Source organism: Phocoena phocoena, chromosome 9 (genome assembly GCF_963924675.1).
Source record: "Phocoena phocoena chromosome 9, mPhoPho1.1, whole genome shotgun sequence".
NCBI lineage: Eukaryota > Metazoa > Chordata > Mammalia > Artiodactyla > Phocoenidae > Phocoena > Phocoena phocoena.
Window position 1 is genome coordinate 60,647,204 of NC_089227.1, and position 21,360 is coordinate 60,668,563.

Consider the following 21,360-nt stretch of genomic DNA (forward strand, 5'->3'; position numbering starts at 1 on the left):
CTGGGATAGAGCTGGTGTCTGGGCTGAGCAGTGGCTGTCGGAGAGCTCGTTAGCAGGCCGCCTGGGCCTGGTGGTGGAAGGGACACAGCTGTTGCTGGTGGCCGAGCTAGAGAGCACCTGGTCTCCCCAGAGCATGAGGTGTGGGGTCATTCCCATCTCCTCGGCTCACTCCATCAGAAGGGAGAGAACAAGGCAGCAGGAGCTCCAGTCCTGTGCGTGTCTGGTGCTGCCATTCTCCTGGGGCTGCTACCAGCATGGGGGGCCGGATGCTGCTTCCTTGTGCTGGATGGTACCACGCACCGTAGGACATGTAGTGGCCTTAGCTGTCCCATTAGATACCCCTAACCGCCCCTGATCTCAATGACAGTCCCCAAAACCTCACTTTTCTAGATGTCCCAAGGGAGTGGCATGGCCCCGGCTGAGAACCAGTGGTCCCTGCTGTGCAGATGGGACGCTGAGGCCCATAGAGCAAGGGCCCCCTCAGCTTCCTGACTCCAGCAGGGCCAGGGAGAGGGTCTGTGTGGGACGTTGGGGATTTGGGGGTAGGGGGCATCACTGGAGGACTCGCCAGATTCTCTCAGGCCTCAGTCACTGGAGAGTGGGGTTCTCCACCCACCCTAGAGGGATCCACGTTTCCCCCCGATCCTCCCCATTTCCAGGGAGCTCTTCTGAGCACCATCTGTTTAAATGCATGATTAGCCTGCAGCCCAGTTAAATGTGATCGTCCCGCTGGGCTGGGCTCCCTAGCCAGTCAGCTCAGCAGGCATTAACTGGTCATGGAGTCACTCCCAGCCATGCTGGCCTTTCCCTCCAGGTGAGCTGTTGCTCAACTCTCACTGAGGCCAAAAGTGGATTTGAGGCCTCACCAGCCAGGGAACCTGAGGCAGGGGGCCTAGATGGGTGCACGGTTGCAGGAGACTCAAAGAATATCTTGTCCAGGGGATGGGAATGTGGAGCCTGGAGGGCAGTGACTCTTCAGAACCATGGGAAGGGGGAGTGTCAGGCTCAGGTGGGCCTGGAACCCAGGTGCCCTCCCTCCCAACCCGGGGCCATTGTTCCTGCTTCGCAGGTCTCAGGTATACTTGGGATCGAGGAGTAGGAAGCGTTCCGTAGGGATGGGTCGAGGTGGGATGTGGGGCTGGAACTGGGCCAGCAGGCATGTAGGTGAAGTGCACCTGTGGAGCCCCGGGCAGGGAGAGGACAAGACCCCCCACCCCCCGCCGCCTTCCCCTCAGGCGCATCCAGGCAGAGGTGTGAGCGTGAGTGAGGCAGATGGAAGGATGGATGCCAGCCCAGGAGGGGCAGACCAGTGCTGCCGGGAGGGGCTCCCACCCCCAGGCATGCTCAGGAGAGGACGATGAAGGGAATTCTCTGTGGGGAAGGATTCATGGAGAAGGTGGCCTTTACATCAGGTCCTTGGTCCTCAGACCTGGCTGTACGTCAGAGTCACCAGGGAGCTTTGAGGAAAATGTACCCAGGACACAATCCAAACCAGTTAGGCCAGCACCTCACTCCACTGGAGTCACCGTGATTTTTAGAGGCTCCCCAGGCGATTCTGATGAGAAACTAGGCTAAGAACCCCTGAGTTAGGCCCTAGGGAGGAGTAGGCACTTGATGGCAGGTGAGAGCTGAGGGATGGATGTTCTGGGCTGAGGGAACCACAGCAGCAAGAGGTGGGTGGGGAAGGGAGTGAGACCCCCCTGGGTCTGGAACCCTGAATTGGAGTCAGTGGGGATGGGCTAGAGGGACGTGTGGCTGAGGGCCCGGGAGCAGGTATCTGTGTGTTGCACGTCTGCCGCCACTGGAGTTGGAGATCGGAGGGGACGGCAGTGGTGGCTTCCCCTGAGCTGCCATGCCTCCAGCTTTCCCCAGGACCCCGCCTGGACCTCCCTCTTCTAGCCCTGCCTCGGGGGCCCTGTAAGTCAGGTCACCCCCAAACCTGAACCTGGTCAAAGGACCCCAAGCCTGTGGAAGAATTTCACTGACCCATCCACCTGCTCATTCATTCGCTCACTTATCCCCTCACGCTCTCGTGCAGTCATTCAACTCACGTGACGAGCTGGGATCTTAGGTGTCCGGCCTGGGCAGAGTGAGGGCAAAGCCAGGGGTGGGGCCTGCCGAGCTTCTGGGAGAATTTAAAGATGCTGACGGCCAGGCCCTCCCCACACCAGCGTGATTGGCATTTGGACCGGGGCGCTTGTTGAGAGTACGTGTTAAAAGCCTCCCGACGATTCTAAAGTGTATCCAAATTTGAGAGCCACTGGGTTGGCCAGAGAATAGCCTCTACCAGGGTGCTTATGTCAACTTGGGCCAGAGAGCAGCTCCCAGCGTCCAGGCAAACCCGGCTGGGAGCCAAGAGTCCAATCTGACTATAAGCAAGAATCAGCATTATGGTATGAATGGATGTGCTTGGGGTGAAATGAGAGAGGCCAGCCCTCCTGCTGTACCCCTTCTCTGCACCTCCCCTGCCCTTTCTGTCCCAAGCACGTACACCATGCACAGAACACTGGCCAGGGGTCAGCCGATGTCCCGGAAACACACTTGAAAAAGGAAATCTGTCAGCTTGTTCCAGTGACTGAGCGTGTATTCACAGCAATGCTTGTAGATAGATATATATATATATTACTTGTGTGTGTCCCCATGATCTTTTAAATCCCATAAAGTGAGTGCATTGGAATGAAGACACTGATCTGTTAGAGGGGAGGTGTGTCTGTGGCATGTACGTGTGGTTGGGGGGATGGTGAGGGGTTCCCAGGATGACACCTGCATCCCCTCAAACCCATACCCCTCACTGATCCTGGGACCTTCACCGCAAAGAGAATGTGGGACCGTATTGCATATAGGGGCCTTCAGAATGGAAGCCGAGGGACAGAGATATGCTAGGGAGGGGCACCGGCGCTCAGCAGTCAGCTGAAGGGGGTAGAAAATATAGGTAAGATAGCGGAGAGTGAAAGCAAGCTTTCTGACTGGGTGGTTTTGTCCACAGCGTCCCTGGCGGGTTTTAAAGATGTTTATTGGGACCATTGTTGAGGTGATATATTTAGTGGTTTTGTCCCTCGTTCCAAACTCCTGAATGCTAAACAGACCTTGAGACAGCACCAAGTCCAGCTGTATCATGGGACACACGGAGAGGCTGAGGCCAGAGTTGGGCGTCGCTGGCCAAGTCACACCGAGGGCCAGAGCCAGCTCTGGGACAGGACCCAGGTCTGCTGTCCCAGCCAGGGAGGGCCCTCTGTGCTGCGGTGCCCTTGTGCCTAGAGAGAAGCGGAAAGGACTCCTGTGCGTGGGAACCTGCGCCTCCTCTCTGGAGCGTCCCCAGACCCACACAGGGCACAGGCACTGCCTGCTGGGCTGGCCACTTCTGTTCTCTCGGCTCAGCCCGGCCAACCTGCCTGTCCAGGGTGAGTCCTGCCAGCACATCCTCTTTGTGGGACTGCGGGCTTGCATCAGTCTGGAGGCCTTCCCTGCGTCTAAGTGGGCTGGTCAGGTGTGGTCCTCCTTGGGGGTCCCACGCCCCATACTCTGGAGAAGATGGAAGAGGGAGGCCTGAAGCGGCCTTGGCAGGGGCAGGAGGGAAGTGGCTTGGAGGAGAGACAGGAAAGCCTGCTCATTGCTATTCTGACCCAGCCTCTGAGGCCTGTCCAGGGTGCAGAGTGTGTACCCTAGCCCCCAGCTCCACCCACTCACCGGAAGAGAGGCCTGGAGGAGGGCGGGGGAACCACTGCAAGGCTGGGCCCAGGCTCCCCATCCTCCGGGCAAGACCAGCTTCTTGTCTGTGCTTCCCAGCTGCTCTGAGAACGAACAGACCCCCAGCGTGGGGAGGGGGCAGGGCCTGTAGGGACCCGCCCTCTGTGGAACTCGTTCCCCAGATCTCAGAGGGTTCCGTTTCTGTCCAAACCTGTTTCTCTTTGGTCCGTAGTTCTCAGACTTAAGCCTGTATCAGAACCTCCTGGAAGTCTTGTTAAAATCCAGATTACTGGGCCCAGCCCCAGTTTCTGACTCAGTGGACTTGACGGGGCCTGAGTGTCTGGATCTCTGGCACGCTCCCAGTGGCGCTCTGCTCTGGGGTCTGCACTTTAAGAACCACTGACTTCCAGAGGGGAGGGCTGCATCTTTAGTCCTTCCTCCACTCCCCCAGCACGGAGTTCACAGCTGCTCTTCATTTTATGGATCAGTAACATTGGCTGTAAAGTAAATTTCAGTAAATTGAATCGTTTTTTACCCGTGAATCGCATGCCGAAACGAGGGGCTTGTTCTAACGATACGCAGGCATCCTCAGGCAGCTTCTCAAAGAGAGGACTGCGCCTTTGTTTGAGTCCCCTTGGCGCCCCTGGTCTCACGAGTTTTGAACACTGTGTGGAACTGGACAGAATCATCACCATGACAACCCGAGATTAGCTCCTTATTTTGTTCCAGTCGGGGCTAATGGCTCTTGCGTTCTCTCTCCATTCAACCTGCCCAAGTGGTCTTTTCCCCTCCTGCTGTCACAAGGCACCGCCTCTCCTTGCCTGCTTTGTGTGTCAGCATCTTAGTGGGAGCAGCCCCGGAGAGTGTGCCCGGCATTCTCCCCCAGAGCGGGAATCCCCCGGTGCCTGAATTCCTCCCATCAAGTCCCATAGAGGCTTTCGGTGGGACAGACTGAGCCAGGAGGGCACAGGCAGGCTTCGTGTAGAATTGGGGCCCAAGGAGCGTAGATCGGAAGGCTTGGGGTGTCGGAGTGGAGAGTTCTCCCAGGGAAGAGGACCGGTTCTGATCTCCTCTGCACGGGGAAGAAGAGGACAGGAACTTTCTCGACCCCGCAGCCATGTCTGATGCACTTGACCGCCTCCTCCTTGAAGCAGGCTTTCCTGCTGCTGTGTCACCAACGTCTTCTGGTTTTCCTTGTATTTCTGGCCACCCCTCCTGAGTCTTCTTTTCCGGCGCCTCTTCTGAGTGGTGGCATCTCTTCTTTTGGGGCCAGGCCCTAGTCTCTTCTCTTTTTTTCTTCTCAAATCTACGCCCTCTCACTGGACATATCACCCTGGTCCACGGCCCTACAGAGCATCCCTGTGCCGACCACTTCCTGTTCTCTTCCTCCAGTTCCAACTTCCCGGCTGAACGCCAGAAATTTGTCTAACTGCCTATCTGAAATCTGGCTTCACTTGGCTCTTCACATCATCTCAAACTAAACATGCCCCAGATGATACTCTTGAGTTCCAGCTTGCCGATTCCCCCCACCATTTGCTTCTCATCCAGCCCTCCCCACTGTGGCGAGTGGCTCAGCTAGCCAGCCATCTGGACACTCAAACCGAGGTGCCATCCTTGGCCCCTCTCTCCCGTTTAGCGCATCAGTCATGGTAGCCTAGACCATGCTGAGGTAACAAATGAACCTTAACATCTCAGAGACTTAGCACCGTAACATTTCCTGCTTGCACACGTCACCAGCCAGCGTGGTCAGCAGAGGTGGGAGGTGGAGTTCGACTCTGCCTGGTCCTTCAGAGATCCAGGCTTCTTTCATCTTGCAACACTGCCCCCCTCGATATGCGGCCTCCAGGGATGCTGCAGAGAGGGGAGAGAGAGAGAGAAAGGGTATGGAGTCTGTGAGGGATGTTTTAGAGACCTGTTCATCACTTCCCCCCTCTTCCCATGGGTGAGCACTCAGTCATGTGAGATGGATGAGCACCAACGCTCCCTGGCACGCTCACCGGCTGGGTCCAGCCAGTGTGTCACCAAGTCCTGTCAGTCCTGCCTACAGACTCTCCTACGCAGAGCTCCTTTCTACCTTGGCTGCCATGGCTCCTAAGCGAGCCCCACCACCCTCCTCTGGACTGCTGCCATATCCTGACAGACATGTCTCCATGTTTGCTTTCCTGCTCTTGAAATATATTACCTTCCCACACAGCTGAATCAGATCATGTGACTCTGCGTCTTCAGACCCATCTGTGGGAGGCAGAATAATGCCCCCACCAAAGATGCCCACGTCCATGGGCTTCCCAGGTGGCGCAGTGGTTGAGAGTCTGCCTGCCGATGCAGGGGACATGGGTTCGTGCCCCGGTCCGGGAAGATCCCACATGCCGCGGAGCGGCTGGGCCCGTGAGCCATGGCCGCTGGGCCTACGTGTCCAGAGCGTGTGCTCCGCAATGGGAGAGGCCACAACAGTGAGAGGCCCACGTACCGCAAAAAAAAAAAAAAAAAAAAAAAAAATATGCCCATGTCTGAATCCCCAAAGCCTGTGAATGTGTTGCCTTATATGACAAAAGGGACTTGGCAGGTATAATTAAGTTAAGATGGAGCAAGTAGCCTGGATTATTCAGGTGGATCCAGTGTAGTCACAAGCGGCCTTTTAGGTGACAGGAGGCAGCAGGAGGGTCAGAGGAGAGAGCTTTGAGGATGCTATGCTACTGGCTTGGAAGATGGAGAGAGTAGCCGCAGGTCAAGGGATGTGGGTGGCCTCCTGAATCTGGAAAAGACAAGGAAACAGATTCTCCTCTAGAGCCTCCAGAAGGAATGCTGACAACTTGACTTTGGCCCAGTGAGACTTCTGACCTCCAGAACTGTAAGATAAGAAATTGTGTCATTTTAAGCCACCAAGCTTGCTTTGTTATAGCAGCAACAGGAAAGTAATACACCATCCAAGGTCTTCTCAGCATTTGGTATTAAATCCAAACTCATTCCCATGACCACAGGCTATAAGCCCCGTGTGGGCACAGACCAGGGGGGTTTATTCACCCCAGTTTTGCTCTCCGGTGTCTGACTTGTAATAGGCACTTAATATTTCTTGAATAAATGAGTGAAAAAGAGGGAAGGGAAGGGGAAAGAGAAGACACAGAAAAGGTAAAAGGAGAAGGGGGGTGGGGGAGAAATGGCATCTTGAAATCTTCTAGCCTCAACAGAACTAAGCTTTGTTGGGACTGGAGTCTGGAACAGATGGGGAGAGAGAAACTGGATGTGTGTTGTGGGCGTGGAAGGAAAATGAGTTGCTGTCCTTAGTTAGAAAAACCCAAGGCACTCTCAGGAGCCCAAATCCCATCCTCATCTCCCTGGAAAACGTTCCTGGGAGGATTCAGCTCCAAGGCTCCTGAGGCCAGAGCAGACCCCATCCAGGACAGGAGAGGAGACAGACCCCACCTCTCTTCCTCTGTGGATCAGGCCAGGAGGTGACACCTATGGGAGAAATGTGCACAGGGCATCCTGGAAAGCCCCGAGATGGTGACCTGCGTCTCCTGTGACCCCAGTGATGCAGGCCAGAGAGGTGTGTGGATGGCTGAAAGCTCCCGATGGGGTTGGGGACATTGTCCCATAAAGCAAAACTGTTTCACAGCATTTCTGACACCAAATGTGTGGGTTTTCCATACCAAGCAGTTCTCTGGTTTTCTACGGATACCCACTGGATGTCCTTACAATTTAATTCAAATCTGACACTAACGACCTGGAGTTAGCACAGACCCAACAGATTAAGGGTCAGCTTCAGGAGACTGAGCCCCCATTTCAGATGCCAATTGCAAGTCGTGGGGCCCCAGGTTACCCACACTTCAGTCTGTCTTGGCTACAAATCAGGAGTTCCCTTGGGCTTCCCTGGTGGCGCAGTGGTTGAGAGTCCGCCTGCCGATGCAGGGGAGACAGGTTCGTGCCCTGGTCCGGGAAGATCCCACGTGCCGCAGAGTGGCTGGGCCTGTGAGCCGTGGCCACTGAGCCTGCGCACCCGGAGCCCGTGCTCCTCAATGGGAGAGGCCACAACAGTGAGAGGCCCGTGTACCGCAAAAAAAAAAAAAAAAAAAGAGTTCCCATAGCCTCCTCTTCATCCTCCATAATTTGCTATAATGACTCACAGAACTCAGGGGAACACATTAGGCCGTGCCAGGGCCTACTGTTCCACATTTAGGGAACATCTGTTGACTGGGGTTCCCAGGGCATGGGCCAGACACGGCCATGCTCCATGGCTGTTCCACGGTCAACACGGGCCATGGCGGCCAAAGATGTACTATTAGGTCTCTTTCAAGGATATGTTGTCATAACCAGCCATGTGCAGGTTGGAGCCCTGCTGTGATGGGTGGACAGGAATCATCAGTAACAGACCTGGGACCCATCTCCCTTCATGTGGCCCCAGCATCCTCGTCATCTTGGTTTGTTGTCCTCAGAGCTTTCTATGATGCTTCTGTCTCCCAAACTCAGTTATTCTGGGAGCAGGCTGCTATAGGCTAATGTGATTGGGTGTGAATTCTAAAGTACCCAGGTCTGAGTTCTGAGAGATAGGGTTTTCTGCACCTGGAAGCTTTGGGCGCCTTCTGGTCCAAACAGGACCTGAAAGTCAGTCATGGACCCCAACAGAGAGGCTGTGAGCTCATGAGGGCAGACACGAGCCCCTGCATGCCGTCGGGGTGGGCAGGGTGGAGCCCACTCCATAAGCGCGGAGAGGTCTGTAAGGGCAAGAGGCCTCTCCATGGAGAGGAGGGGCAGAGTCAGACGAGGGGTGAAGCATGAAGGGGAGGTGAGGTGGTGGTGATGGGAGTACAGAGGACTCCACAGAGAGGCTGGCAAGGGCTGGAAGGAGAGCAGGCACAGGGGTCGGAGGGTCCACTGAGCCCCCCAAATCTGAAAACCTGGTTGTCAAGCTCAGCCTCTTCTTCCTTTCTCACAAGCTCATCTCCAGTGAGTCGCGCGTCTTGGCGATTCCTAAATAGCTCTCAGTTTGTCCCTGCTCTTTTCCAGCCCTCGGTGCTCACCTGATGCGGGCGTGCCTCGCCACCACAGTGACCTCTCAGGTGCTCCCTGCTTCCTGGCTCTTTCGGGGCCTTGGCTTTGCAGGCCTTTCCCCTCCTCCCCAACCCCCATCGGGCCAATTTGTGCTCCTCTTCAGGTCCCAGCTCTGTGTCATCTTCCTGCTGCAGGCCTGCCCTGAAAGGCGCTGGGCGACCCGGGGTAGAGGGCATGGAGCGCCATCCTCGGGCCAGACGGTTCCTGCCCCTCCCCCGAGGGGCAGGGAGGGCCCACCGAGGAGGTCGATCTGAAGTGGGACCCCACCGCGACGTGGAGCCTGGGGACGTGGAAGAGCTCGTGCAGGGTGATGTGTGCGTGTGATGTGTGCGTGTGTATGTGGGCGTCTCGCTGCCCTCTCACCATGGTTCCCTTCCTCACAGGCTGCCCTGGGATGTGGGACAACATCACATGTTGGAAGCCTGCCCACGTGGGTGAGATGGTCCTCGTCAGTTGCCCTGAGCTCTTCCGAATCTTCAACCCAGACCAAGGTGGGTCCCCCCCGAGGGCCTCTTCAGGCCACTCTGGGTCCAGCCTGCTCCCCTTGTTCGGACCTCAGGCTTTTCTGAGAGACAAGCACCAGGGACATAGGGCGCCCTGCAGGCGGATACTTCCCATTCCAGAGCTCATGTGCTGGTGGGGAGATGAAATCACGGATCCTTGGGCACACAGGGACACAGAAGCACCCCTCAGACGTGGCAAGTCCACGTGGAGGTGCATCGTCGTGGCTGGGCTCTCGAACTTGGACTCCAAGTTCCTTAGCAAGAAGTCCCTTAGCGAGACTGGACATGTCTTAATGGTCAGTGGTGTCAGCTGATGTTATCACCGTTGTCACTCGCACAGAGAGGCCTGGGTGACCGCCTCTCCATGGGGAGGGGTCTGAGGGGAAGGGGTTCTGGGGAGTCTCTCCTTTGAGTGTGAGTCTGGTGGTCTCTCCAGGCCTGTTGCTGTCTTTGGTGGAGGCCTCGTGGGCTCCTAAAGAAGGTTGGTGGCTGATGCGTCCACACTGACACTGGGAAGGGCCTGGAGCCAGACTGGCCCTCTACCCCAAACCTGGGGCTGTCGCGGAAGCAGGGTGGCAAGCTGAGGGCTGCTGAGTTGGGCTGGGCGGGGAGAGATGGCGGGGCTGGGCTCCAGGCCGGTGATGTACTGAGAACCACCCGTGGACCACTGAGCCCTGGGTTGGGGCCTTGGTTTGAGGAGGACGGAGGGTGGGGCTCCTGAGGAGATTAGAGAGTCTGAGACACGTGTGGGCGGCCATGCTCGGGCCCCTTGAGACCTGGGTCTCAGCTTCGTCCTTTACCTGCGTAAGGCTTCAGCCAGTGTCCTTCCAGAAGCGGAGAGTCTCCAAGCTCCACCTCACTGCAGAATCCTGCCTGCCGCTGTCCCTAATGTGTGTGTGAGAGGCAGCGACAAAGTCTTTCACACCTGGAAGTCCGGCAACCTGGACTGTGCCTGGACTTCTCTTTTTGCAAGAGGCGGCGGAGGGAGGTAGTGGCATTGTATCGGGGTGCCAGGGCCCCATCTCTGCCTCCCTGCCCAGGACCAGAGGAGGCAGGGTCTAGCTGCATCGCACCCCTGCCTCTCCTCCCCTCAACTTCTGCTCCGAGCAGGGCCTGTTAGCCACACCTCCCACCTCCAGAATCTCCAGCCAGCCCAGCAGGAGAGTGGCAGTTGAACTCTTCCATCCTGACAGCGTGGGGGACTGGGTGTGACCCAGGGCAGGATGGGAAGTGCTGAAGCAAGAGGCACAGTATGAATGGTGGGACGTCAGGCGAGGTGGCAGCCTGCTGATTCAGCCCAGTTTCTAATTCATTCCTATAGAAACCAGCTTAATCACTTCCTCCACTCACGTACTCCTTTCGTTCGGTCGTTTATTTAAAGTTGGCGGAACAGCTACTCTGGGTCAGGTACCATGGCAGGATTACTTCTTTTCAACCACAAAAAAAGGTAAAATGAATCAGCAGTAAAATAAAATTTTCTTAAGCTCAACTTTCCTTCAGACTCTGTGCCTCCGTCTGGCAATCGCACAATGAATGTGTTATTTACCCCCGCTTCTTAATGGTTCACTAAGGCAGGCCTTTTTAGCATCTCCATTCACGGAGCTGGATTAGTGAGACTTGCCTTAAATACTTAGAAAGCTGAAGGTGGCGTTTTTTCGTTTTATTCCCTGGTTCTCAGGGCTGAATCTCATGCTCGTTGTAATAATTGTTGCTCTGCGGGCTATTGGAGAGATGGGAACGTTGATGGCTCTCCTCCTTACACATGCCTCTGATTTTTCTCTTTAACTGTGTCCTGTTCGCGAGGGAATCGTAGAAAGTCTCCAGTGTCTGGTCCAGCCCCAGCCTGTGGTTCTCATGCCTCTGGCGCCCCCAGCAGAGCCTCTCTCCAGAGTCTGGGAGTGGGAAAGAGGAGGAAATTGTCAGCAGGGCCCAGAGAGAGCAGACCTGACTTTAGACCCCTCGCTCACCTCTGTGTTCTCGCTCTCTGTCTTTCTGTCTGTCTGTCTGTCTCTCTCTCTCTCTCTGTTTCAGTCTGGGAGACGGAAGCCATCGGTAAGAGGAACCTTGGAGAGGACAGACTGCTGATCATCTGTCCATCCGGCAGGAGCCTGGCTCTGACTGCTGGGAGTGGGTGGGGGTGGAATGAGAGGCTCATCAGGGGCTGGGTTCATCCCGCCTACCCCCCACCCCCTTCCTCCTTGGCCATCTGGAGGTGGGGGAGACACAGGAAGATGGAAGATGGAGCTCCTGGTCTCAGGGTGCTCATGAGCTTGTTTGGGAAGTTGACACCCACTCCCCTGTGGAGGGGTTAGCAAACAAGGCCACCCGTGTGCATAGGCACGTGCATATGTACACGTACAGGCCTGATTGTGTGAGTGAGCCCACATGTGGAGTTGGAATGTATGGCAAGCTCCAGAGTAGAAGAGACCCAGCCAGGTGGCGTTCGGGCAGAATAACGCTGATGTCAGGGGAGGCTTCCTGGAGGAGGTGGCATGTCAGCTGAACCTTGAAAACAGAATTTTGAGAAGTAGAGGGGAAATTGGGGTTCACTGCTAACAGGAGATTCAGCCTAAAGAACGGGTGGAGGAGGGAATAAAGAGTCAGGAGAGAAAGAGAAAAAATGTCTGAGGAGGAAGTCTTTGGAGTTCTGGGTTCCCTTTGATGGGAGTGGTTTGTGGGCTGAGATTGAGGGTTGAGCACCAAAGAAAGAATGCAAGCCCAGGACCCATATTGCTATTCTTTGCCCTTTTCTTGAAAAGACCCAGTTAATTAACTTATTTACAAAACAGAAATAGACTCACAAATATAGAAAACAAACTTACGGTTACCAAAGGGGATAGCGGAGGCGGGGGCGGAGATAAATTAGGAGTTTGGCATTAACATATACACACTACTTTATATAAAACAGATAAACAACAAGCACCTACAAAAAAAGAGGAAAGGCCCAGTTACCCTCTTCCAGTCCTCTCCCACTCCAGAGGCCCTCCCATCCTCCCGACAATGTCCCATTTCCACTCCCTGTGGTCCAGTGTGGAGAACTGAGTCATGGGCCACCATTAGCATCATAGAAATACAAAGCAAATGAGATGGAATTGGAAGGTGCAGTGTGTCAGACAGGTGTGTGTGGCTACTATGTGTGATGCAGCCTCTTGGCCAAGATCCCACCTCCCCCCAGCCCTGATCCTTCAGGCCAGGGGCAGCCTTGGCCTTCCACGGTGCAGAGTAAGCAGTGGATAGCCCAGGCAAGCTGATGGCCGGGTGTCCCGACTCATGCTCACGCCTGTTTTGCAGGAGAGTTTGGATTTGCTGACAGTAACTCCTTGGATCTCTCAGGTAAGGGATGAGCTGGGGTTTACCATGGGCTGGCTGGAGGGAGGGCATCTGCTAACCCGTGATATTGGGGAACCCCTCCTTCCAGGCCGGTCTATGCCTCTCTCTGGCTGTGTGATCTTTGGCAGCTCGCTTTCCTTCTCTGATAAAGCTGTGGATTTTCTCCATGGAAATTTGCACACAAGGGCTCAGACAGAACACTGTGCATACAATTTCAGGGAAGCACAGATCTCAGTAAAGAGCTCCTTAAGTGGTCTCCGATAGCGTTGAACTCCCATATGTAGAACAGTGGTTCTCATACTTTAAAAATCACCTAATGGGCTTGTTAAAGCAGATTCCTGGACCTCACTCCCAGACTCTGATTCAGCAGGCCTGGGTGGGGCCTGAGAATGTGCATTTCTAGCCAGTCTCCCAGGTGATGCTGATGGGCTGGTCTGGGGGGGGCACCCACTTTGAGAACCCCTGCCCTAAGATTCTGTGCTCCTGCAGAGTTGCCGGGGCAGAACAGCCTAGTGAAGTAGGTGCTGCCACTGCAGGGTGGTGACAGTCTGGAGAGTACTGCATCTTCCGGAGATTTCTGTCAGAACAGTAGAGTGGCAGATTCATACAATAGTTCTGAACAAAAAGGTTTATACTTTTCTGAGCCCACGCTGTATTATACAAAGAGGAAGAAGGAAAATAAAAGAAAGGAAATGGCTTGTATCTCCAGGATACTTTTTTTAAAAAATGTTTTTCAAAGCGACTTCCCTTTCCTCTTCCCACCACCCCGATGTGGGCAAAGCAGAGAGGAGACCCAGGGAAGGGAAGGGCTTGGCCAAGGCCGTGGTCCCCTAGGACGTGCAGACTTTCTGAAAGAAACGTTCAGAGGGACTTGGAAAGAGGTTGCCAGTAGCAGCCTGAAACAGATTTGCTGGAAGAAGGAACCATTTGGCATCCAACTGTGGGGCAGAAGTGAGCCCTTCTCTCCCTGGACCTGCCAGGTGTCCTTTTTGTCCTGGGCCATAAGACTCAGGATCTGAGCAGCGATGGAGACCAGTCTCCCCGCTCTGGGCAGAGCTCTCTTTATGGCAGGAGATCCCACCCTTCGCTGCTTCCCAGAGTCCCAGGAAGTGCATTTCTGACTCCTGGCTAAAAAGAACTGGCCTTGGGCTTCCCTGGTGGTGCAGTGGTTGAGAGTCCACCTGCCGATGCAGGGGACACGGGTTCGTGCCCCGGTCTGGGAGGCATCCCAGGTGCCGCGGAGCGGCTGGGCCCGTGAGCCATGGCCGCTGGGCCTGCTCCGCAGCAGGAGAGGCCACAGCAGTGAGAGGCCCGTGTACCGCAAAAAAAAAAAAAAAAAAAGAACTAGCCTTAGATCTTCCAACTTAGGCAGCAGGACACGAGGTAGGGGTCCCCTTTCTTGGCCTCTGCCCTTGCCCCCTTCCTGAGTGCCCCAGAGGTGGCCTTGGCCACAGAGGGGGGATTCTTCCAACAACATGGGTGTTGGAGCCTCTTTTATGCTGATGTCTCTTGTATACGATTTTCTGGCCCCTGAATCCTGAAAGGAAGAGCAACCCCAGGTGTCCTAACACACCAGGTAAACTCCCAGGAAGCCAGTCTGGGAAGTGGGGTCAGCCTGGGGCCACACTCAGGGGCTGGGCTGGAGGCAGGGGATGGCTACTGCCTTCCCCCCTCCCCCAGACATCCGTGCTTCACCTTTAGACAGTCAGGAGTGGGGAAGGTGAAATGAGCAATCATTAAAGACCAAAAGGCACCCAGGCAGGGTGAAAACCGGACTGGACTCCACTCTGCAGCCAGCAAATGACTCCTGCCCACTCTGGTGTCCTGCAAAATGGCCTTTAAAGTTGAGCAAAAGAAAATTAAAGTATATTAGTGACAGGAAACAGACCTCTAAACCTGAAAAGGCAAAGTCTCTTTTTTTCTACACCTAAATATGTATCTTAATAAGATCTGATGCTGGGTCAGTGGAGGTCTGGTCCTTGTTAATTAAGCCACGTATCCCCTTCACATGGGGTTTTGCAGCTGCTGGAAGGCCCAGAGCTCCCGGTAAAGGCATCACCTAGAGCTCCAGGTATGACGAGAACTCCTGCTGCACCACCACCTGAGGTGACTCCTGGGCCAGAATCTTTGGGCCTGGAATCTGCATTTGTGATCCCAGGTCATTCTTCTGCTCGCCGAAGTTTGGCAAGTGCCGACCCAGGGCCTAGGGCAGGGGCTCAGGCCTTTCCCTAGGCAGAAGGAGGCTGGATTCGTTCTGGCTCAGTCCCCTCACCCCTTGTTTAGAGATCAGCTTGCACCTTGTCCTCCTACCCTCCTCATCCTTTGTATAAGGGTAAAAGCAATTGCTACTTTCCCTTGGACAGTGGAGGATCTCATGAACCTTCAGCTACCACGCTTCTCAGATGGGCATGTAGATTTCCAGGAATTCCCGCTTAAGAAGTAATTTTCGATTAAGAATTTTGGAGCCCTTTTAAATCATTTCTGTGGCTTGCTGAGTTTTTGTTCTGCTGCAGACATGAGGGTAGTGAGCCGGAACTGCACAGAGGATGGATGGTCGGAGCCGTTCCCTCATTATTTCGACGCTTGTGGGTTTGATGAGTACGAGTCTGAGACCGGGGACCAGGTGAGTGTCTGCTCCTCACCTGGACGTGGAGGGATGAGGCTGAGGAGGTGGGTGGAGGGGTGTGTCTACCAGAGGCCTGGACTTCTGATGGATGTGCGGAAGCTCCGGTCCCCAGGCAGCGTTCATGAGCGGGCAGGACTTTCATTCGCTCATTCTGGGCTGAGAAACAACTGGTTTGCTGCTTGAGCTCCTCCGGCCCCCAGCCCGCGTCCTCCACCTCCCTAGCTACTCTTTCAGGATACACAGACTTTCTGTGGCCCAGCCATTGAAGGGTTAATGTGGGGCCCAGCAGGGGCTTCCCGGCCCCTCCCCCAGGATGAGGCTCGGCCCCCTTCTGGCTGGTCAGTGCTCCTGCACTCTGCCAGCGCTCAGCTTCTGCACATTGCGGACCCTGCAGAGGGAGGAGGTGGCTGGGGGGTGCCTGGGGGCTGGGGGTGTCGGGGGGTGTCGGAACTGAGTGGGGTGTGGAGGAGAGGCCATCAACAAGAGCGGAGAGGAGGGAGGAGCTGGGCAGCAGGCCCTGGCCTGGGAGATCGGATGCAGTTCCGTGGGGGCCGGGGGCCGGGGGCAGGCCCCGTGTGAAGCCCTGCGTGTCCTGTGCTCTGCTCCAGGATTATTACTACCTGTCGGTGAAGGCCCTGTACACAGTTGGCTACAGCACGTCCCTTGTCACCCTCACCACTGCCATGGTCGTCCTGTGTCGTTTCCGGTGAGACCCTGGGCAGCATTTGAGCGAGTGCAGCCCACCCCAGCTCAGAGCCCTTGCTCCATCCCTCCCACCTCCCACTCCTTCCCTGGATGTCGGCTCTGGAAGTCCCTTGGAAGGCATTTCCCCCACGCCCAGGATAAGAGATGGGAAACTTGATCCCAGAGAGGGCAACTGACTTGTCCAGGGCCACACAGCAAGGAAGACCCTGGGCAGGAGACCTACGTTCCTCACTTTATCTTCCTGGTCTAGATAAAGAGAGGCCACAGGAGAGAGTAGGTCACAGGGTAGTGGGGCCAGGTGGCAGGGGCCTGGGAGTGAGCAAGGGTTTAGAGCCTAGGTGGGAAGAAGGGGATGGTCTAGGTGGAGGACCCCCTTGAGACAAAGCCGTGGAGTCGGCCCAAAGCAGACCCTGAGGTGGAGGGTGGAAGGCTGTGGAGTTCCTTACTTCAAAGCCTTTTGCTTCCCTGGCCGCTGGTGTAGGAAGCTGCACTGCACCCGAAACTTCATCCACATGAACCTCTTTGCGTCTTTCATGCTGAGGGCCATCTCCGTCTTCATCAAAGACTGGATCCTCTACGCTGAGCAGGACGGCAACCACTGCTTCATCTCCACTGTGAGTGCGCAGAGCCCTACCAGGACTGGCCCTCCCTGCGACGCCCTGCCGTCCAGGTGTTTTCCTGCAGGTTAAGGCGTCAACCCCAGTTAACACGGGAACCCAGGAATGACCATGCGGTTACTAGCAGCCAGTGAGACCCCAGCGGGACTTCACTTCCCGTCCCTTGGCCTCTGTGTGTCCTTGGCAGAGCAGTTGAGGAGGGTCGGGTGGAAATGTCAAGTCCCGCTTGACTAGGCTCAGAGAGAGGGCTGGCTTGGCCGCGGGTCGTTTAACCCAAGATGGAGCCAAGGGGCTGATTGGCTGGGGTTCCCTCCAGACCACCTCCCCAGTTCTGATACATTTGGAGATAAGCAGAAAAGATAGGCTTCGTTGGGGCAGGATGGAAAGAACAGCCCAGAGCACAAGACCTTGACCTGAAAGGGCTCACTTGGAGGGGGATCTATGAGATTTCCAGGGGGCCAGGGGTGTTCCCCTAACCTATGTGATGCCTGAAACCTCTATTTTACCAAGGAGGCTCCTTGCAGGGTCCTCCTTATTTGCCTCTCCTGTGGGGACTGGGGATGGGATGGGAAAGTCGGGGAGAATGAGCCTGGGGGGAAAAGGGGGTTCCATGTTTTCTGACCTGTGCAGGTCTGCCTCCATGGCAGCTTCGACTCAGACTCATAGGATGCTGCAGTTTTAAACTCTGAATCCAGGAATACTGAGTCTTTCAGACCCATGGGGTGTTTAAGCCCGAGCATGCTTTCAGCTGAAGGGCCCTCAGGATCCTCTCTGGTCCTGCTGAGCTGGATTTTCAGGGTTTGGTGGGGTCTCGTGCCACCCTCCCCCTCCTCGCTCTCCCTGCAGGTGGAATGCAAGGCTGTGATGGTTTTCTTCCACTACTGTGTCGTATCCAACTACTTCTGGCTGTTCATTGAGGGCCTGTACCTCTTCACCCTGCTGGTGGAGACCTTCTTCCCCGAGAGGAGATACTTCTACTGGTACATCCTCATTGGCTGGGGTAGGTCACTGGCTGTCTCCCAGACAGGTTCAGGCCTCATGGCCGGGGATGTCCTTGGTCCTGCCGTCCGGGAGCGTCAGGTCAGAGGAGGGAGGCACTGACCTGCCTCGCAGCTGATGGCACACTCCCAGTTCTTGGATGCTTTCTTGCTCTTCTCGTAGGAAGCCCACTGTCTGATGGAGGGGATATACTCAAGAGTCCTCCTGAGAGGCGAAGTAGCCCAGGGTTTGGGAGAGACATGGACCCCCAGGAGGCTTGGGTGTGAGGGACAGTTAGGGTCCCCAGGACTCCAGGTCTGAGAGGGAGACATGTCCCATGGGTCGGGACCCCAGCTCTGAGGGGTTCATTGACCCCCAGAAGCCCTAAGTCTGAGGGGGACACTGGGCCTATTGGTTTTCCAGTTATCACGGGGCTCCTTTTCTTGCTCTCCAGGGACCCCAACTGTGTGTGTGTCCGTGTGGGCTGTGCTGAGGCTCTACTTCGATGACACAGGGTGAGTACATGCCCGAGAACCAGGGTCGGAGCCCCAAGGAGGCTCTTACAGATGGTTGTCAGCGGCTGTCCTGATATCCCATGAACTGTCTCAGGCAAACCATCCAATGCCGGGCATGGCTGTACCACCAGCCCTGGGCAGTGACTGTACCCTGACCCCACTGCGGGTGGACCCACCCAGCCACATCTCAGCCAGGACTCAGTGAGGGAATGTGCAAGGTTTCAGAGTCCTGCTCTGCTTCTGGGCCCAACTCTGAGTGGCTGTTCTCCTTTTAGGGAGGGGAGGAGGAATGTCGAGGGTGAGGTCGCATCCCCCAGAGCCCTAGGTCTGAAGGGGGAACGTGGCCCTTGCCCAGGAGCCCACTGGTGCCCTCACTCCTGGGCTCCAGTCCCTGCCTTGACAGGGGAGCAGAGGGAAGGACCAAGGCACTTGAACCAGGGCTGGGCTTGGGTGTGCAGCCTGCCCGAGAGCTCTCGTTCCAGCCAGCCCCTCCTCAGAGCTGCAGGAGGGGCTGGCTGGAAGGAGATGGTGATGCCCTTCCATCCCTTCCAGCCAGCCAGGAGAGATGATGCCCCCAAGCATCATCTCTCTTCTTTCTGTCTGTCTTGCAGCTGCTGGGATATGAATGACAACACGGCTCTGTGGTGGGTGATCAAAGCCCCTGTGGTTGGCTCCATAATGGTGAGTGTCCTTGGGACAAGAAGCAGGGAAGAAACAGAGGCCTGGGCTGAAAGGCAGGGGAGGAGGAGAAATAAAGAGGTCACCACACAAACCAACCTCCCGTGGCTGTGTTATAGTCTGCAAAAAGGACGCACAAGTTATTTAGCTCTTCCGCGAGTGTTGGACATTTATCTTTATCCCATTTTCCCTCATTATGAAAGATGCTACTAGGAACAGTTCTGTGCATAGTTTTGAAAACGTGTGAATATTTCTTTAGAATTAATCCCCAGAGTAGAATTGCTGGGTCACAAAGGGTATTCCCATGTCATTGTCTGCACTTGTAATTTCAATCATTTAAATTTTTGCACAGCCTTGTGGGAGATAATGGTAGCTTATTGTTTTAATGTGCATTTCTCCATATTGCTAGTGCAACAGAGCATTTTTTTCAAATATTTATTGACAATTTGTTTTTATTCTGGTTATTATCTATTCTTTGCTCATTTTTCTAGTCCAGTTGTTATCTTTCTTACTGTTCGATAGATAGTAACGCTTCATCTGTTATACATGTTGTAAGTATACTTCCAAGATTGCATAATTTTATATAGTCAGACCGTCAGGCTTTCTCATCATGAATTCTGAGCCTTATTTCTTTCTTTGTTTTTTTTTGGCGGCACGCGGACCTCTCACTGTTGTGGCCTCTCCCATTGCGGAGCACAGGCTCCAGACACGCAGGCTCAGCGGCCATGGCTCACAGGTCCAGCCGCTCCGCGGCATGTGGGATCTTCCTGGACCGGGCACTAGCCCGTGTCCCCTGCATCGGCAGGCGGACTCCCAACCACTGTGCCACCAGGGAAGCACTGAGCCTTATTTCTTGTTTATGGAAGTCTTTCCCAACCTTAAGATATAAAAGTATTTTTAATTGTTTTATAACAATTTTATAGATTGCATTATTACACATATGCCTTTAATCTATCTGAAATTTTATTTCTCTGTCTGATCTGAAATGATAGCTAACCTTATTTTTTTTCCAATGGGTGGACATCCACCCTCTCAGTTCTTTTTATTGAATAGGTCCTTCTTTCTCCATTACGTAGAAATGCCACTTTATCGTAAACACTCAATGTACTCTACTTGTGTTTAGTTCCAGACTTCCTACTCCATGTAACTAATCGATTTGGCTTTTCCTGTGGCAAGTTACTGTAAACTGGCAGCATGTTTTGATATTGGGTGTGCTCATATCCCCTTCCTTATTTTTTCCCCTTCCAAATTTTCTCACACATTTACTTTTTCAGATGGACTTTCAAATTTGTCAAGTTGCAAATTTGTCAAGTTGCAAAAAAAAAAGGCTGGTTGAGATTTTTATAGGAACTCCATTGAATTTATAAACAAGTTTGGAGAAGTGGTTTTCTTAAAATATTGAGTCTTCCTTTCCAAGAATATGGCATGATTCTCCATTTATTCAGTCTTTCTCATAGAGTCATTTTTGACAGTTTTTTTTAGTTGTCTTGTTAGGTTTCCCTTTATGGTGTCTTTCCGTTTGTGCTCGTCTTGTGTCTAGGAATCATTCTTTCGTTATGTTTTCTAGTGGGTGTATTTGGGCTGGGACTTAGGGAAGCTATTAGTTTTTGTGTATTTTTTTCTTGGTTACCTTTTGAAGCTCTTTTATTGGTTCTTATCCATTTTCAGTTGGTTCTCATGGAAAATTACATGATCTATAAATGGAAATACATTTTACTTTTCATTTCCAATATTTATACTGTTTATTCCTTGGTTTCTTTGAGGATGGTGTTTGCTATAGTTTGGGGGAGTTACCTTCACTGAATTAGCAAAGTTTCTCTTCTTTTCTTGTTTTAGTGTTTATTTTTTAAAAGTCAGGAATAGGTGTTGAATTTTATCAGATGTGTTCTGGAGACATTAATTGATCATTCCCTTAGTGATGGACATTTATAATATTCCAGTTTATCTTCATGATGAACAGTGTTGTGGTGGATATATTCGTGCATACTCTTGAGTTATGTGTGAATATGCTTTAGAGTAAATCCCAGGAGTGGAATTTCTGGGACAAAGGATGTATACATTTAACACTTTCATGGATATCAAATTGCCTTCCACAGGCAGAGTACGAAAGTGCTCATTTCTTATGTTTTTGTTGATGTTTCCATTACTGAACTATTCACCAATCTTATGTGGTATAAAGGTAGTTCGTTGTTTTAATCTGTTAATGTAACAAATATTAGTAGATTTTTGTTGCATTCCTGACATAAAACCTTTATGACTGTGATCTGTTTGTTCTTTGTTTGTTTTTTTTGTTTGTTCTTTTAATGCACTGCTAAATTCTATCTGTTAATATTTTGTTTATAGTTTTTACATCGTTCTTTGTAAGTTCTCCGGTTTTAGGCGTGTGCGTGGGTGTGTGTGCGCGCACACACTTTCTGTCCTTGTCTAGGTTTTGTACTAGGGTTTTGTTAGCCTCATGGGTAATTTGGGAGGTTTTCTTTTTATTTGCTTTTAAATAATGAAGTAGTATGTAAATTACATCTTCCCTAAGGGTATTTTGAAACTGGCCAGTAAAATTATCTGGGCTGGTGCCTTTTAATGCATAAGTCTTTGAGTACTTTTAAAATTTCTCCTGAGGTCATTGCTCTATTCTGATTTTCTACATGTTGACTTGATTTGATTAATTTATATTTTCC

General features: G+C 53.4%; 1 protein-coding gene across 5 annotated transcripts in view; it reads left to right on the forward strand.

The window, feature by feature from the left end:
• Positions 1-21,360, forward strand: part of ADCYAP1R1 (ADCYAP receptor type I) — a 37,832-nt gene that overhangs the window by 1,963 nt on the left and 14,509 nt on the right. For 3 of the 5 annotated variants that reach the window (XM_065884088.1, XM_065884090.1, XM_065884085.1), the window contains exons 3-11: positions 9,117-9,224; positions 11,268-11,288; positions 12,528-12,569; positions 15,080-15,189; positions 15,801-15,898; positions 16,379-16,511; positions 17,361-17,514; positions 17,947-18,007; positions 18,619-18,688. In XM_065884088.1, coding sequence (XP_065740160.1) covers positions 9,117-9,224; positions 11,268-11,288; positions 12,528-12,569; positions 15,080-15,189; positions 15,801-15,898; positions 16,379-16,511; positions 17,361-17,514; positions 17,947-18,007; positions 18,619-18,688 — 797 coding nt within the window. The remainder of the gene's footprint in view (positions 1-9,116; positions 9,225-11,267; positions 11,289-12,527; positions 12,570-15,079; positions 15,190-15,800; positions 15,899-16,378; positions 16,512-17,360; positions 17,515-17,946; positions 18,008-18,618; positions 18,689-21,360) is intronic. The other 2 variants (XM_065884086.1, XM_065884087.1) reach the window with 2 other exon arrangements.